General features: G+C 32.7%; 1 protein-coding gene across 1 annotated transcript in view; it reads left to right on the top strand.

The window, feature by feature from the left end:
* LOC149785149 (E3 ubiquitin-protein ligase Siah1-like) overlaps positions 1-17,701 on the top strand; it is a 32,067-nt gene extending 14,366 nt beyond the window's left edge. The window contains exons 6-7 of the mRNA XM_089978933.1: positions 5,438-5,630; positions 10,568-17,701. Coding sequence (XP_089835059.1) covers positions 5,438-5,630; positions 10,568-10,751 — 377 coding nt within the window. The 3' untranslated portion in view covers positions 10,752-17,701. The remainder of the gene's footprint in view (positions 1-5,437; positions 5,631-10,567) is intronic.
* The last annotated feature ends 2,407 nt before the right edge of the window (positions 17,702-20,108 follow it).

The following is a 20,108-nucleotide window of genomic DNA, read 5'->3' on the forward strand; positions in this document are numbered from 1 at the left end:
CATACACATAGAGAATAATGAAGCTATTATTAGTTGTTTACATAAATGAAATAAACAAAATTTTATAAAGTCAATCAGGTCAAGCAGAAATGAACTCAATATTGGACAAGGTCAAGTCCAACAAACAATTGTACATTACAGTTACATGTAATGAAATGAAAATAATTAAACTAACAAACAAGCAGATTAAATACACATAACATAAGTATATATGTATTCCTTTGTAAGGATACAAATCATCCTACAGTTTTCAGGAATGCACTTGTTTCCATTCTGAACTTCACATAATCATCTTGAGTCCACTAAATATTTTCGTATTTGTTGAGTAAGTGTGTTTCATGTTTACTATAGTCATCATATTATGCCATCAGTGTAGCTAGTAAACTGTTTTGTTTTCTGTGTCAGCTCTGTTGATTTTCATCAATAGGCTCTCTAATGTGAGTACAATGCCTTTAACAGTATAAGATATAGTGTTGGCTTAATCATCCCACATCGGTTATAGCTTTTAGAAAATTCATCTACAGTAAAGTTTTGGCCATTTAATTTTTGGAATGTGGGGTGTGACCATAATTTTCTTTTGAGCTGAATTATTTTCTTTTCTTTTATCTAAATTACTGTTTTCCAAATAATATCATGGATATGATATGTTATTTTGCTATGAGTTAGAGCAAAATATTTTTCCAACTATTGAAAGACAGAAATGAAAACAGTGTCAGGCCCCTGATCAAGAACATCAGATTAATCGTCCCTAATATAAAGGCAGTATACCTTGGTATATATCGTGTTACGTTCAGAAATACCATGGTAAAACAATATTGTGGTACCAAGCTCTAGTTGTGTAGGTAAATCCCACCAGAGGGTTCATAATTTATGGGTAGTACAAGGATTTACCAAATTACTTCTCATGAATTATTAGCCTTGGGGTATTATTTTCGTATCCCACACAAATAATCATTTTTATTTTCCTCATATTCCTAAGAAAGTAAACCCCAGTGGTGATCATGACCCATGTTTTTTAGAAAGGACACACTTTTCTTCCCAACAAGTCAGCTGTTGCCAATGACATCAGAAGGCACAGGAATGCCAAGTCTTGAGAATTCTGGCTTCTCATTTGAGTTTTTCTCAGGTAGTGTCCTTGCCATCAGATCCACATTTAAGTCTGCCACTTCCTAGGCAGGCTTAAGTTCTTGGTGAATTCACTTTTCCAACCGAGTCAGTTCTTCCACAATGCATGGGCCTTTTTGCCTCTAAGTCTTTAGTCAAATCTGCACTGAATGGTTGATCTGTGTTGGACTTCTTTGTGTCAAGGTGGAATGCGAAACTTCTGACTCTCATCTCACCATCCCCCAATATAAAAACCAGGGCAATCAATGCATTTCACCAACTTGGAATAGTCTTGATGCACTCACTTTTCCCCTCACCGTCCGATTCCCAAAGCCTTGCAAAAAGGGAGGGTAAACATGTGCCAACTAATCCTAAGTGTGCACCTCAAGAGGGAAAAATCAAGGCTCTTGAACTTCCTTAGTCTTCTGGCAGAGATGCCAGGACAGTCCTGCATTGTCCTCATCTTCCAAAATAACTGCTAGCTTATTTCCCATTTAAACCCAGGGATATTTAACCTGCATGCTGGGGTTATATAAAACATGTCCTAAAAGTAAAGTCAGTTTTTCAAAATTAGTCATAGTGGTTGACAGACTTTCTTGGACAGAAAGCCTCATCATACTGAAAGTTTGTTAGTGGAAGGAAGGTTTTCTCCTAGTGGTGTGAACTGAGAAACATTTCTACCTTAAAAGCTTTAGTAGCTAACGTCCAATGATCCTTAGGAGGAGAAGTTGATCAATGCATATCCCCATGTGGCAGTGGTGGGTCAAGTAGACCATTTATGGCTACAATTGGTTAGAGTGGTACTAACACTTGTATATAGCCCCCATTAACTTTATATGCTGTATTCAAATACTTTTGCTAAACTTATACTTTCTTATGAAAATAATTTGACTCATGATAACCTAGTTTCACTCTCCAATAAGTAAATAAGTGTTTGCATTTAATTCAGTTTCTCTGTATGCACAAACATGAAATTCAATGGATTTGTTCCTCTTAAATGGTACTACTCACCATAGCTTAAAGTATCTCATAGTGACATACTTTTCACATTCAGATGTTAAGATTTTGTATTTAGCCTTGTTCTCTGGATACTGTTTTGTGCAGCCGTGAAATGTGATGGGTGTACTTATATTAGGAATATTAATTATCTCAATGACCAGCTTTTGCCATCACAATGATTTACTTTTATTGCTCTAGTAATGCTGCAGGTTTAGCTTGCCTGACCTTAAGGACAAGTGAGCTTGTAGTATGGTCTTGCATCTGTTAAGTGTCACATGTGGTAAGTCATGTGTGATTAACACTACTCAAAACCTTCAGGATAGTTTTGACCAAACATTTGGCATCGAGCGTCCCTGCATGAAGGACTTTCAGCATTGTTACAAATGATACTAATCAGCTATCAGATATGGTTGCTATTACTAAAATTAGTAACAGCCTTATAAATGACTTCATTTTAAAAACTGCTGAACAGAATTTTTTAAAATTTGACATAAAGTATCTTAGCGGGATGTACTTTCTAATTTATACAAGTGATGCAGATCTGTTCTCAAATAGTATCACACACACACACACACATACTTCAGATGACAGCCTATCATTGATTGGGCACTTCTTCCATGGAGCAACTTCAGTACCCCATGAGGGCACTTAGTGATACTGGTAAGAAGAGGGACATGTCAGTTGTTTTCTTTGCCATTCAAAGAAGGAAGGGATGAAATTTCCTCTTGTGCTCTATTGGTCTGGATCCATAGGGTTATCCACTCCTTGTACAAGGAACTAAGCCAAAACCAGATGATCTTTTCTTTTTTTACAATTTGCTCATGAGGTTAGAGCAGTCACAATTTGCTTAGCATTTTAGTGCAGCTGTTCCCAGACTGTAGTAAAAGTCATACAGGTCATTCAGGCATTCAGAACTGATGTTTCAGGAATGGGTATCAGTTTTAAGAATTTCACTAGACATACATTTAACTGGCTATTATTAACTTTATTTGGATCCTCATACTTCCCTATTTCTTTAGAAGGCCATACAAAACAGAAAAATCGTTGTTGACTTGTGTGGATATTTTTTAACAAACTCAACTTAAAGATGTGATTGAGTACAAACTGTATTGAATGTCACATGTGATATCACAATGGAAACAGCATGTGTTGAGAACAAATTCAAGGTAAAATGTTATTTGTTATGATAGATCCAACATCCTGTTTTCTGAGTTTGTTGTCTGGCCACCAGTAAAGTCCGTAACGATCAATAATTTTCATCAGCAAGTTTTTTGATGACATTTAAGGTGCAGAGCATTCAATAATCAGGATTGAATAGACATTTCTTAAACTATTTTACTATAAAATTTTGAGACAACAATGAATATTTTATTTGAGTAAATATATCTACATTACTAAATTGTCATATATTTTAACATTCAAGATGTTGGATGGAAGTCAGGAACAACATTTTCCAGCTTTAAGCTCAGAGACCGTTCATTTCACTGGGCTCAGTTTGACTGAATTGGACCTATGACAGCAGCTTAAGAGGCTGCCTTTTAAGGTCACTCAGCAGCTTCTTAGTTATACAGGTTAATCTACTTCCACTTGATTTGTGTTGGTGATTATTTTCTGTAAACAGTTTCTATGTGTTTGCCATGTGCTAAACATAGCTTAACATAATAATTATAACATAATAATCAAAGCTGTTTCACATACATTAGGAGACTGAGCTGGAGAAAGAGAAGGGGATATAACTTCATCTGCATCTTCTAGCTTCTTCCTGTTCTCTAAACTTAATGTGATTGGGTAACTGTATTTGAAGAAGAAACTAAATTTTGGAGGAAAATATGTTTCTTCCATAATATTTACCCTATTATGTTAATAGTATACCCTACCAAACCCTCCCCACATTTACATTCCAGGATGAGAGTGTACATTTGTCTAAATAGTAACTGATGATTGGCAGGATTTGGCACAAATCCCTCTATCCAAGGGGAGACCACTCTTGTTTGACATATGCTTCCGCAAGCAGAAGATTATGTTTGACTACTTACCTTGTTTGAACAAGCCAATAGCTGTGGTTAACATATTTTGTAGCTTTGTAGGGCTGGATTTGAGAGGTAGTGGATGTTTTAGCATATTATGCTTGGGTAAGTATTGTTGAAAGAATATATTTTACTCCAAAAATTACTCATGGTAACGCACCGGCTACATTTTTCTTTCTTATAATATTATTATTATTAATGTTAATAATGACTAGTCAATATATTGATATTTATTTCTCAGATTGAACCAGTGATTATAGCATGCTTTCTTGCTTTTTTTAATGACAAAACAAAAATAATGCTTTTCTGGTGATGGTGGTCAGCATCATCGTTAAGGTTCTGTATTTTGCAAGTCAGATTCAGTAGTAGTACAACATAAAATGGGATGAAGGGAAGACACTATATTTTATGGTCTCCTTGTACATAGATTTCTTACCCTTGTACATAGATTTATACCTGTATACATAAATTTGTATCCAGTCACATAAATTTGTACCCAATCACATAAATGTTATATCCATGTACATCAGTTTTGTACCCTTGTACATTGGTTTGTACCCTTGGATCAAGATTGTATACCCTCTTACATAGATTTTTAAGTCAAATGTGAGATTTGCATCCACATGCATTGATTTGTAACCTCATACATATATTTGTACCCATGTATATAAATTTTTTACCCTCGTACATAGCTTTTGTGGCTTTGTACCTAGATTTTACTCTTATACATCAGTCTATACCCTTGTATATAGATTCTTAACCTCATAAATAGATTTGGTAGCCTCTAAGATAGATTTGTACCTCATACATTGATTTGTAGCCTCTAAGATAGATTTGTACCTCATACATTGATTTGTAGCCTCTAAGATAGATTTGTACCTCATACATTGATTTGTAGCCTCTAAGATAGATTTGTACCTCATACATTGATTTGTAGCCTCTAAGATGGATTTGTACCTCATACATCGATTTGTAGCCTCTAAGAAAGATTTGTACCTCATACATTGATTTGTAGCCTCTAAGATAGATTTGTACCTCATACATTGATTTGTAGCCTCTAAGATAGATTTGTACCTCATACATCGATTTGTAGCCTCGTAAATAGATTTTATACACTTATAGAGATTTTTTACCTTCATACATAGATTTAGTACTCTCTTCCTTAAACTGTGTACCCTTGTACATAGATTTTGTACCCTCTTCCTTAAATTGTATGCCTTTGTACATAGATTTTGTATCCTATTAGCTAGATTTTGTATCTTTGTAGATTTTGTTTCTGATTTTTTCACTTATTTATTATCATTTAGGGGAGGATATAGTTTTCCTGGCCACAGATATTAACCTGCCTGGAGCAGTGGATTGGGTGATGATGCAATCATGTTTTGGACATAACTTTATGTTGGTTTTGGAGAAACAAGAAAAGATGGAGGGACAGCAAATGTTTTATGCCATAGTACAGCTTATTGGCACACGGAAACAGGCAGAGAACTTTGCTTACAGGTATGAGGAAGATGGTGGGTGAGGTCTTTATTTATCTGTGCACAACAGCTGCAGTCCAGTTGGAATTTATTTTACACAATAATAAAGATCAGAACACTCATTTTGAATGTATGTTCCCAGCCATATGGAAATACACACTCATTTTGAATGTATGTTCCCAGCCATATAGGAATACATGCTTATTTTGAATTTATGTGCCAGTCCTTTGGGGAATTCACACTCATTTTGAATATATGTACCCAGTCATATGGGAATACACACTCATTTTGAATGTATGTTGTTGTTTTAGGGTTTATCATCATTATTCAGCACAATATAGACTATACATGGCGGCCAGTATAAATGATGGAGGAAGAACCTGTGAAAAACCCAGAAAGAACCACTGACCCATGATAAGCTACTGGCAAGCTTTCTCACGTACCCAAATTGGCTGAACCCAAGCTCGAACCCATGCAGACAGAGGTAAGATGGCAATGATCCATAACAGTGAGCACTTTAGACCACTTGGTCACTTGGGTCCCTTTGAATGTGTGTACCCAGCCATGTGTGAATAACACACTCATTTTGAATAAATGTACTCAGCCCTATATGAATACACATTCATTTTGGATGTTTCTGACCAACCATAAAAAGGATATACAAACTTGTTTGAATGTATGATTCCAGTCATATATGAATGCACACTCATTTTGAATGTTTATACCCAACCATATTGGAAAATAAACCGCTCTGGTGGCCTAGTGCTTAGAGCATTTGCCCCAGATGCAGGAGGTCATGTGTTCGAACCCTGGCCCAGTTATACCAAAGACTTATAAAAATGGAACGAACAGATTCCTTGCTATGCACTCATCATTAATAGGTTGGTGCTAGGATTGGTTGGATTGGTGTCAGGATAATGTGACCGGGTGGGACATCATGCTCTATGTCTGCGGCATGATGACCCAGTGCTAGACATCACAGTAAGCTGCCACACTGCAGACATTGTCGCAGTATGACTGAAAAATTGTTAAAGCTACGTTAAAAATCCAAATCACACACACACAGACACACACATTGAATACACATTTATGATAAATTTATGTTCCCAGTCGTACAAGAATACACACTAATTTTGAATGTATGTTCCCAGCCATGTGTGAATACACATTCATAATTTTTGTGTTAATTATCAGGTCAGTACTTTTGTTCTGACGATGCTTTTTTTATATAAAAAAGGGCGTCAGTTCTTATTTTAATAATAATAATAATAATAGTAATAGTAATAATAGTAATAAATAGTTAATAACAATACAGTCCCAGAAATGGGTAATTTTACCAAAACTGCATTTCTTGTATATTTCATTTGCACATCATTAACACTTGATACACCTTGAGAATTTATTTTGTTTCCATTCTTTTTGCATTGTATTTATGTTGATGCTGCAGCTTTTGTTAGTTTTCATTTGCAGTCTCAGAAATGCATTCCAATTTTGTGTTTATTGCTTCAGTTCATTGTTCTTTTTAGTTTTAATTCATTTGGAACAAAATGGAAATGCATTTATCGAGTCAGTGTTTTCTATTTCAGGACTATTAAAAGGAGATAACTGTTGTTTTCTTATAGTTTTCTTAAAAAGTATGCTTTAATAAAGTAACAAATGCATAAGTGCAAAAGACAATAATTTAACTTACAATAAATAAAAATATAATTGCAAGTGTTATAAATGTAAAAGGTTTTGAGTTTTTGTGAGTACATTCTTTTCTTATTTCATCTTGTTCAGATCAAAATTGTGCTTATACAACCACTGGTCATGATGTTATCACATCAATGGCACTTGTTATGTCTGAACAGTGTCTTGGTTTTTACGGAATGAAAAATTATAATGGTATAGAATCGGATCCTGGATTATGATGATAAAGAGATTTTAACCATGGAAGTTCAATGGAAGCCAGAAAATAATCAATTTTCAGTTCGATTTATGAAAAAAGAAATGTATTAACATTTGATTTTCATTTATCATCCATTATGTATTTTGCATTCGCACTTGCTGTTTTCTTCATAAGTTTGTGTTTTTGTTTGTTCTGCATTCATTTATTTTTCCTGTATTCCATTATCATTTAACTGGTAGAAGTACCCATCTTAGAGTCTGTAATAATAATAATAATAACAACAAATAATAACAGGAACAATGATAATAATATTATTAGTAATAATAGCAAGTGTGTGTTTCAAGATTTAGATTTCCATGGTGTATTTGATAAAGTTTTTGCCATCCAGATGTTCATTGTGAAATCAGAACAGTTGAGCTTGGGGATAAAAGTTGAGTATCTCCATTTAGTTGGACTGATTTTAATTTCTACTCTTTCATAAGGCAATATTATGTAACTGATTACTTAACAGTCAATTAATTTGGAATAAATTACTGTTCATTACTTACAAAAATGGTCCATAATAAATTAAGATACAGTCTATCCTGTCAATTCCAGCAACCTGTGAGAAAAGTCTTTATATGCAGGTGACCTCTGTACACAGGTTCATCTTTTAAAATTGTTTTTTTTTGGTACAGATACCATGTTGAACATCATCATCAACATTATTATTATTATTATTAAGATTGTTTTATGCACACTTATCTCATGGATATGTTGTTCTCTCTCAAACTTATGTTGCAAACAAGTATAGCATCCAGCTCACCATAATCCATCCTATAAATTAAGTCATCACTGACATAAAATCAGTTTTAATGGTAGGTTTGGGAACAGGTTTTAAAGCTGGTCATGACAACAGAGCTGTTCATGTTTTCAAAATAATATCTGGATTAGCCAGTTGCTCAGCTCCCAGAGCTCAAAAGACAGCCTGCTTATGTGAAAAGCCTTTGATAAATAGGAAATTAAAGGAAGCGTTATGTGGATATTGTGACCCATGAACTGAAACTTGGCATGTCTTTACAGACAAGTTCAAATATTGAATGGGGGCTCTGAGTGGTCTAAAGTGCTCTGTTACGGATCACTGCTATCTCACCTCTGTCTGCATGGGTTCAAGTCTTGGATTCGGCTAATGTGGGTATGTGAGAAAGCTTGCCAATAGCTTCTCGTAGGTCGGTGGTTCTTTCCGGGATTTTCCCGAGTTCTTCCTCCACTATTAATACTGGCCACCATGTATAGCCTATCATGTGCTGAAAAATGGCGTTAAACCATACAACAACAACAACAACAAATATTGAATGGCCACTGACCCTGATGAAAAAGGGATGTAACTCATCTTTTCTCAAAGACAAGATATCTTTTTCTTCAGATATACCTATGATTCAAATAGATACAGATGTATGTCTTCCTGGCACAAAAGTTGACTTCCATTTCTGCTCTACACCAGCAGATAGCTGATAAAAACTGCCTCACTTTCCAGTTTGACATATTGATACCTCTGAGTTGCTCTGTCAGCATGACTTTTCCAGTTTGACATATTGATACCACTGAGTTGCTCTGTCAGCATGACCTTTCCAGTTTGACATATTGATACCACTGAGTTGCTCTGTCAGCATGACCTTTCCAGGTTGACATATTGATACCTCTGAGTTGCTCTGTCAGCATGACCTTTCCAGTTTGACATATTGATACCTCTGAATTGTTCTATCAGCATGACCTTTCCAGTTTGACATATTGATACCTCTGAGTTGCTCTGTCAGCATGACCTTTCCAGTTTTGACATATTGATACCTCTGAGTTGCTCTGTCAGCATGACCTTTCCAGTTTGACATATTGATACCACTGAGTTGCTCTGTCAGCATGATTAGAATACTGAATACAAGCAAGATCAGAAATGTTTAAACATCATTTCACATTGATATTCCTTTAACTAAACAATTCCTTCCTCAAGAAGCAAAAATTTAGTTTGCTTAGACTATGATCCCTGTATTTACATGCCAGTAACTGCTTAAGGCAGGGAGAAACTATTGCTTGCTTAGGAAACACTTAGCCACTGACCACAGAAGGCAGGTTATGGTTATATACAGGACATTTATTTATTAAATTTGCTGATTGGGTCAGTTTATAGTGGCTATTGTGAACAGGTGACCACTGAGGAAAGGTGACCATTATGACAGGTTCGATTTTATATACCATATGGTGCAAGCACTTTCTTTTGTTAAGGCTAAGAACATCTCAATAGTGTGACAAAGAATGTTAGCTATGTCTCAAGAAGGCAGTCAGCTGTACTTGCCTCAAGCTTTGCCTATTTCATATTGATAATAATAATGCATAATAATAATAGTAGTAGTAGCAATATTAATAGTAGTAAAATTGTTATTTTAAAATGATATCCTAATTAATGTACAGCAGCTTTTTGTTTTTACACTTAACTATCTGTGAAGCTTAGAAGGTAAAAATTAGTGATATAGAATAAACATTTTAATTATATAGAAATGTCTTCTTCTGACTTTTAGGTTAAATGGACCATAGTAGTGACCAGCTAGATACAGAGCTTATTCTGTTTAACTGTAGAACAAACCTAAAGATCTAATAATGTTTCCTACCTGAAATGTTCTCAGCATGTTTTTTTATTTTTTTAATGTCTTTTCTAATTTTATGGTGTTTGTTTTTGTAATAATATTATCATATGTTTTTTATCTTATAGGTGTTGTCTAATGTTGTAAAGCGCTTAGTGCTTCTAAAGATTAGGCGCTATACAAAGTCCTCATTATTATTATTATTATTATTATTATTATAACTTCTAAGGACGATCAGTTAGCTGGAAAAAAATCCATGTCTCCAGTAAGTTTGGTTAATTAATGTATTAGTGTACTGGTTCCGGTATTAATGATAATTGTTCATGCATTCATGCTTAATCAGCATGCTCTTGACCAGGATTTGTGTTTATGAAACTCTTAAGTCCATTGTTTATATATATAAATTAACCCTGTTGTCCTTAATTGCTTGAACCATACAACTATGTTTTGTTTTAGGCTGGAGTTAAATGGTCATCGCCGCCGCCTTACATGGGAAGCTACTCCAAGAAGTATTCACGATGGAGTTCAATCAGCAATCATGGCCAGTGATTGCCTAGTCTTTGATACTAATATTGCACAGCTTTTTGCAGACCATGGAAATTTGGGCATAAATGTTACTATATCTACATGCTCAATGTAGGGATGCTTTTATTCCGGGTCCTGTTTAGTGTAAATTAAATTTAACTTAAGTTTGCTTTTTTGTATTGTTTCTCATGCATATAAAGATGGTGACACATAGGTATAATTTTTCTGCCATCGCCATTGTTATTAAAATGTATTTTGTATTGATAACAGTTTTTCTTTCTAAGTTGTAAACATATCACTTACCATATTTATTCCTTGATAAACCCATACTTGATGATAAGTCCACCTCCACTATTAAAATACGTTTTGGCAAGTATTTACTATAAAAATAAAGATATCTATGATAAGATACAGACTCCCAAATTTTTTAAAAGTTTATTCGACTGGCCCTCGGAGCATATCCTTGGAAAACTTCTGTACAATAATGGAAATATAGTATTAAGTTGAAATGTACTAAACTGGTGAGATCTAGATTTAAATGAGATAGAGTATTCTGGGAAGATCTAGTATTCTGGTGAAACGTAGTATTTAGTGAGATAGATTATTTTGGTGAGATGTAGAAGAACCTGTGTTCATAAATTCACGGAGGACACAAAGTGTATGACCGTGTTGCACTCATGTTATTGATTTGGTGTAGTTTTCTTACTACAGTACTAATTATTATATTGGGCAGATTACTGTTTTTGTTTCTTCACATAGTAACTCCGTTACTTCATGCATTTTTGTTATCTTGAAAATTGCTAACTATTCAAAAAAATTGCACAGAACGATCATATAGTTGACAACACTTCAAGCGCCATCTGTTTTTCGGTAGTGTTTAGTAAGTTTTATATTTAGGTTTCAAATGGATTCTTGACCTGTTCACCAAAGACAATGTGTGAATAATTACATAGGTCCAACTGGAGTGATAAATTTACCTAATCTTAGTACAGTCATATAGTAACAGAGCTTGAGTAATTAACAATCACAAATTAATTTTTTTTTAATTCACTATCTTTTATCTAGATCTTTGGAGATTTTCACTATAAACCCTTTATATATTTTGTGTATTATAATGTTATATGTTCAAAAGAAAAACTTTGTGGCTTAAAATCTATACCATTTAGCAGTTCATTGATCTCTATACTAGTTACTTGTCAAGTGCAATGATTGCAGTTTTCCATACAGTTTAGCCAGGTGTGTAATTCTGTAAAAAAACTAAAACTTGTATCCTTTCCCAAGGCATGCAGAAATGTCTAGAACATTATAGGTACCTTCTGTCATTCTTTCTGTTCAGATTTTAAATTACTTTATTTGCCAGATTCTTTTGAGCATATTGCCCAAAGTATCATGGTTTATTGACCACTCCTTTTAGGTGTAATACTCATTGCATCCTGGTATGTTCAAGTGCCCCTTTTGGTATATTGCCCAATGAATGTGTATATACTTTTTTTGCTCTTATGACTATGCTAGGGTTTTAGATTATGCCACACTGATGCATGCGAGATAGTATTCTGCTGAATCCTTGTGACAAAAATGTGTGTCATCCCTCTGTTTTGTAAAATCTAAAATTACTGTTACTCTTTCATCTTCAGATTGTCATTTTACTTTGAAGTGTTTCAATTTTTTCTTCCAAATGCATTAATCCAGATTTTCTGGTACATTGTGTTATGAAAGATCTTGGTCTTTGCAGGTTTTTTTTTTGTTTGATTTTGCTATGTTGGATCCATCATAATCCATAGGATACTAATGTTCATGGATTTCATTATTGTTACAAACCATGAATGTAAAGATTCATCAAACCGTGATCCTTTTGTTGAGGCAATTGGGGTCCTTGCCCATTCCATCAATTTAGGTACTAATCAAATTATGTTTTTGCAAAATGGTGAAAATTGAAATGCTCAAAAAGAAATTAATTCATTGTGGTATTTTTTGCCAGATATACTCGCTTACAATTCAGATTCAGCAGCAAATGGACCCCGATGTGTCATCATGTAATATGGTGTCAAATCAGGGTCTGTGTTGTTTGTTCAGTTGAATAATCATCCAGATTTCAGTCTATGCAGTTTGCTTTTGGATTGTTGTTGTTGTTGTTGTTGTTGTAGGGTTTAACACCTTTTTTCAGCACATGATAGGCTATACATGGCAGCCAGTATTTTGGATTGACTTGTATACTAGTATATACAGTTTGCATTTGGTTTGACTTGTACACTTGTATACGCAAGATACCTCTCAGATTTCTCCCCAGTCTTTGTTTAATTTCTAAAATCTAAAAAATATGTAAATGAAATTTGGATTAGATATGCAACACTGAGTTGAACCCAGAGATATTGTTTTTGTTCTTGGTAAAGTTCATAAAGGGTATATTATTTAAAGAAGTGCTAGCGTTTATTTTTCTTATTAACCTAGAAATAAGTTTTATTTGTATTTTTTGTTTGATGTCTACAACTTATAAAGTTTGGTCCACTGTGTTATCTTTGATAGTGCACAGATAAGAAGTAGAAAGTATTGAATTTTAAAAAGATATATATTTGTATGCAGTCTGAAGAAAAATGCCCAATTCCTTTCACTACTTATCCCATCTACCTAAGATATTAAGCAATGAAAGTTCCCACACTGCACCATGAATTTCTGTCAGCGACCTTTCAAAGTCGACATGTTTTGAAAGAAGAATTGAAATAATTGAGTTGCGTTCTTGATATGTGATTTGCCTCATTAATATATTCAGCATCAAAGAAATGAATCATATACTCATTTAAAAAATATCTCCCTCCTCTCTCCCTTACCCTTTCAACCCTGATAAATATTAATGTTAAAATGTTTCACGTTAGTACTTTAACATCAAGCAACTGTTATCATTTATGTACGTTTTAAGCTATTTTGACTCAATATGTGTATAGAATTCTCCAGTGAAAAGTTTTGATATAGTTACCTCCCATTGGCCACTTTATGCACCACACACATCTTTCCATTAAGGTACTGACTGTATATGCACCATGACCCAAGAAAGACTCAATTGAAAGAGTAACACCAAACATCCCCTGTATTCATTTATTATTATGAATAAACTTTATTTCTGCAGGAAACTTTAGATTTATGCCATCAAACACTATCAGAATATTAGTAAACAAAAAATGAAACTTGTTAAAGTAGCCAAATTTGTGCTTGTTATAAACATAGAATAGACTGAAATCTACACATTCTAACTGACTCACATGACTGACTCTTTTAACAAACTTTCAATATCCTTGGTTAATATAATCATACAAGGTTTATGCTGATTTATTTTTAAGATTTCACAAATACTCTAATATGTTTAGTCCTTTTCCAAATATGCAAATAGTTCATTAAAATGATGCCAAACATGGAAATTTAAATACATGGGTGACATCCATGGGCTGCTCCTCTTAAGGTGATTTGTGTTGAAGATATATCTAGTTATGTGCGACCATAACAACAGCTTCACTATTTGTGCAGTCCCAGCCTTGTTATCACTAATCTGCCTCAATATCAGTACAGCATCGATGGTTATCACTGAAATTTGGGGAAGGCTCTGTTTATGCAATTCAAAGAGATTTTGTGAATTTCAACAGGAACTGTAAGATTAAACAATACAGACATTGCAGCTTTTATCATGACATGCATGGTTAATATATTTCGTTGTGAGTATTTCTGACAAATTCAGGAAATAACTACATTGTCATTTAAATGAAACTTGAAAAATTATTTAAAAGAAGCATTCATGTTTGACATAAGGATGATCTCTGAAATTCGACAAATTACGTCAAAACCGTGAGACCAAAATTCCAGTAATAGGAAAATCACCAATTGAATACATGAAAGGTTTGATTTTTTTGCCACCGTGATACATTATTATAAACTTTTAAAAATATGCTTATGGGCATTGTGATTGAATTTCTTCCTTTTCTTGAAAATTAATGGGGAAAAAACCAACTTAATAGATTACACTTATTTTAGAACAGTTCTTTGAAATATCTGCTTATTTTTTGATTTTGTTATTAAAGTATTTTTTAGGAAGAAATGGAAATATTTCATTCTGCTTATGACAAGTTAACCATGATCCTTTTAATTACTAAACCAGTATAACAGTTTGATAAAAATGAAAGAAAATATGTGTCCACATGAGATTGAGTCTCATTTTGGCCAATATGTGTATGTGAGGAAGCTTGCCAATGGGTTGGTAGTTCTTCCCAGGGTTTTGTCAGATTTTTCCTCAACCAAATATACCGTTTGCCATATATAGATGATCATGTGGTGAAAAATGTTGTTAAACCCCATAAAAACCAACAAACCATTTCAGTCTTCATTTCATTTGAAAATTAAAAAATTTATTGATGTACTGAATAAAGTTTGATTTCTTTGTTTGATTCATTATTGAATTGAAACATTTATTTGTTTATGTATTTATTTACCTCCTTTTGTGATATATTCACAAAAACATGAATTAGTGATGGAAAGAGTATCTGATTGAAAAAGAATGTACAAAAAGTATTCAAGTTGGCATGATTGAGAAGTAATCTTTAATGAAAACTACACAGTTCACCAGGCAATGTCTCATAATGATGTACTGTTTACTTAAATAATTATTCAGGTAAAAAGAACTTTATGGTAAATGCATATGAATAAAGTTTCTATAGCACTGAGTGCTGTGCAATATTAGTGTCATATTGGCAGAACATTGTATAATATGAGTATTGACCGGCCCTTTAAAACCACAGTGGAAAGATCTACACTTACTTTATGCACTGAGGTATTCGTTTTTTTAAAGTAATTGTGCAAAATAATTTAGTAGCTTTGTTGTAACTATGTAATTAGAATTAAAAGTTTCGCCATGCCAGTCAACCTTACAGAGCACCTTGGTATCTCATTGCCTGTGGCCAGTACATGGAATCCAGCAGTTGCATGATTGGACCACAAGAAACTGCCTGGCATGAGTAATTGCATAATACATGAATAGGTAAGCATATAGTGAGAAAAAAACCACCATGGCTTCAGGAGGTAAACTTAAATGTAGAGAATATATAATTATTTTTAGTACCAAAATTTTAAGTTATTTTTTATTAAAAATGACAGTTTAAAAAGTTTCTAAAGTTTTTGTGTGATTAGTTTTTTCTTATGCAAATGAGGTTGGACAGGGCTTATGGGCAGTTGAACTGTTAATTCCAGTACCTAAAACAGAGTAACTGGTTAGCGTGATGGATAATTGTGACCAGAATGGTGCAAGTTTTGACTTCCACCATTGGATCAATTGTGGTCGGCTTCTAATTGCCTCAACACGATATCACCTTTTTGTGTTTGTGCTATCAGGCACCAGATTAATTTCAGTATCTAACACAGGATAATCAAGAATAAGATGTACAAAGTGGGAAAATATTAGGCTTGGGCACAATATTAGAAAAGTGTAAAAAAAATACAGGCTTGGTTCATATCTTCGTTAATGTTTATGCCTACAGTGTAACCTATTGCTTTAAGCTTAGTCAGAAGTGTATGTGTGTGCTTTTTGTCAGTAGATGCACTGTCAACTTTTAGGATTTTAGCTGAAGAATTCGGTTGGTAAAGCTGCATCTTTCTTGGCATTTTTATTGTTGTTGTCATTTTTACCATTTCCTCTGTGTGGATTGAAGCACTTTTGATTCAAGAGAAAAATGTATATGTCATTGTTTTCTAACATTTAAGAAAATAGTCCATGACTTTTATCAGTATGATAATAAAACCAGTTCTTTATGTGCTATTAACTTTCACAAGGTTTGCCACAAGATATGAAGCTAAAAAAATAAAGAGCACAACGTTAATTTTTAAGGCTCTTTTTAAAAAGTTACCAACCATAAGTAAAGTTGGTCATGTTGCTTGAAATCCTCATGCAGTTATTTATCAAATGTGAGGAACCTCAATTATTGCTGAAATGTAGTCATCAGCTGATTTATTTTATATCAATTTTGGGTCCCTGAATGTATTTAGTGCCACCTAGGGCTTGGTTAGTTTTGAAATCACTAAAGGGCAGATAATATATTTGTTACATTGCTCATTGAAAATATTACAGAAAAAGTTTCACAGATCTTACAATGACTGTCTCACCAAAAATAAAGCAAAATTAAAAAAGGTTTTAATGGGGCTTGTGGAAGTGGGCTTCAGTAATTTGATAGATGATCAAAAAATCACATGAAGCAAATTTTATTTGTAATATATAAAAATAAACTGTTACACAAAACCACACGATTATATGACTTAAAGTTATAAAATGTGTCAAAAACTGCAATTCATGTAAATTTAGAACAATCACGACACATCTTCAGATGCATGTTGTTTGTTATATCGTAATGCTGCATACTTCTTTTGACAAGGTTTCTGTGGAAACCATGTAGTTTAGGTCATAAAGGTAGTCATCATATCCATGATCAAATTCTGATGTGTTATTTATCACTGTGAAAGTGGCAAAATAGTATGTAACTGTGTTGAATTCAACCTTTATATGAATTACATAGATTTAACTATCCACAGAAGTTGAAAAAAAAAACTTTAGTGCTAATTGTTAATCCTCGTTATTACAGTTTTTGCTTTCATCATATGAAACAAAAGAAGGGCTGTAATTTTCTTTGTTCTCTTTGCAGTCTTTACCCATTTAGATAGTGTAGAAAATATCTAATCTGTGTAGCCAATTCTCATTGGATATATAAATATATAATCTGTATAGCCAATTCTCATTGGATATATCAATGAAGTTCCTTAAACTTTTTCAGACTCTTGAAAGGTTAAGGGAGTTAATGCCATAATAATCAGGTCTGCCTCCCGTAGCACTTACATAATTGTCTATCACATTGTGTATAAAACTATATATGTATCAAAGAATAATATGTACAGTATTTTGTAAATATGTCTTCAAGAAGTTCTTTTAACAAGCGCATCACATATGTGCAACACTTGAGCTTTGGTTCATGTGTATATGTCTTAATGTAATTATATGCTATATGTACATACACTACAACAAAATAAAGCTTGTAAAGTTCATTTAAGTTGCTTTTTGATTTTATGAAACTAATGTTGGATTGTAATGCTGGATAAGTAATGACAAAAAATGTAATGCTAGATTAGTAATAACAAAAAATATAATGCTGGATAAGTAAAGACAAAAATGTAATGCTGGATAAGTAAAGACAAATGGAATGCTGGATAAGTAATGACAAAAAATATAATGCTGGATAAGTAAAGACAAAAATGTAATGCTGGATAAGTAAAGACAAATGGAATGCTGGATAAATAATGACAAAATATGTAATGCAGGATAAATAATGACAAAATATGTAATGCTGGATAAGTAATGTCAAAAAATGCAATGTTGGATAAGTAATGACAAAAATGTAATGCTGGATAAGTAATGACAAAATATGTAATGCTGGATAAGTAAAGACAAAAAATGTAATGCTGGATAAGTAATGACAAAATATGTAATGCTGGATAAGTAAAGACAAAAAATGTAATGCTGGATAAGTAATGACAAAATATGTAATGCTCGATAAATAATGACAAAATATGTAATGCTGGATAAGTAATGACAAAAAATGTAATGCTGGATAAGTAAAGACAAAAATGTAATGCTGGATAAGTAATGACAAAATATGTAACGCTTAATAAGTAATGACAAAAAAATGTAATGCTGGATTAGTAATGACAAAAAATGTAATGCTGGGTTAGTAATGACAAAAAATGTAATGCTGGATAAGTAATGACAAAAAATGTAATGCTGGATAAGTAATGACAAAAAATGTAATGCTGGATAAATAATGACAAAATATGTAATGCAGGATAAATAATGACAAAATATGTAATGCTGGATAAGTAAAGACAAAAAATGTAATGCTGGATAAGTAATGACAAAATATGTAATGCTGGATAAGTAAAGACAAAAAATGTAATGCTGGATAAGTAATGACAAAATATGTAATGCTCGATAAATAATGACAAAATATGTAATGCTGGATAAGTAAAGACAAAAAATGTAATGCTGGATAAGTAATGACAAAATATGTTATGCTGGATAAGTAAAGACAAAAAATGTAATGCTGGATAAGTAATGACAAAATATGTAATGCTCGATAAATAATGACAAAATATGTAATGCTGGATAAGTAAAGACAAAAATGTAATGCTGGATAAGTAATGACAAAATATGTAACGCTTAATAAGTAATGACAAAAAAATGTAATGCTGGATTAGTAATGACAAAAAATGTAATGCTGGGTTAGTAATGACAAAAAATGTAATGCTGGATAAGTAATGACAAAAAATGTAATGCTGGATAAGTAATGACAAAAAATGTAATGCTGGATTAATAATGACAAAAAATGTAATGATGGATTAGTAATGACAAAAAATGTAATGCTGGATAAGTAATGACAAAAAATGTAATGCTAGATAAGTAATGACAAAAAATATAATACTGGATAAGTAATGAAAAAATGTAATGCTAGATAAGTAATGACAAATGTAATGTTGGATTAGTAATGACAAAAATGTAATGCTGGATAAGTAATGACAAAAAATGTAATGCTGGATAAGTAATGACAAAAAATGTAATGCTGGATAAATAATGACAAAATATGTAATGCAGGATAAATAATGACAAAATATGTAATGCTGGATAAGTAAAGACAAAAAATGTAATGCTGGATAAGTAATGACAAAATATGTAATGCTGGATAAGTAAAGACAAAAAATGTAATGCTGGATAAGTAATGACAAAATATGTAATGCTCGATAAATAATGACAAAATATGTAATGCTGGATAAGTAAAGACAAAAAATGTAATGCTGGATAAGTAATGACAAAATATGTTATGCTGGATAAGTAAAGACAAAAAATGTAATGCTGGATAAGTAATGACAAAATATGTAATGCTCGATAAATAATGACAAAATATGTAATGCTGGATAAGTAAAGACAAAAATGTAATGCTGGATAAGTAATGACAAAATATGTAACGCTTAATAAGTAATGACAAAAAAATGTAATGCTGGATTAGTAATGACAAAAAATGTAATGCTGGGTTAGTAATGACAAAAAATGTAATGCTGGATAAGTAATGACAAAAAATGTAATGCTGGATAAGTAATGACAAAAAATGTAATGCTGGATTAATAATGACAAAAAATGTAATGATGGATTAGTAATGACAAAAAATGTAATGCTGGATAAGTAATGACAAAAAATGTAATGCTAGATAAGTAATGACAAAAAATATAATACTGGATAAGTAATGAAAAAATGTAATGCTAGATAAGTAATGACAAATGTAATGTTGGATTAGTAATGACAAAAATGTAATGCTGGATAAGTAATGACAAAAAATGTAATGCTGGATAAGTAATGACAAAAAATGTAATGCTGGATTAATAATGACAAAAAATGTAATGATGG

The sequence above is a fragment of the Sinohyriopsis cumingii genome, chromosome 13, assembly GCF_028554795.1.
Source record: "Sinohyriopsis cumingii isolate HCF-2022 chromosome 13, ASM2855479v2, whole genome shotgun sequence".
NCBI lineage: Eukaryota > Metazoa > Mollusca > Bivalvia > Unionida > Unionidae > Sinohyriopsis > Sinohyriopsis cumingii.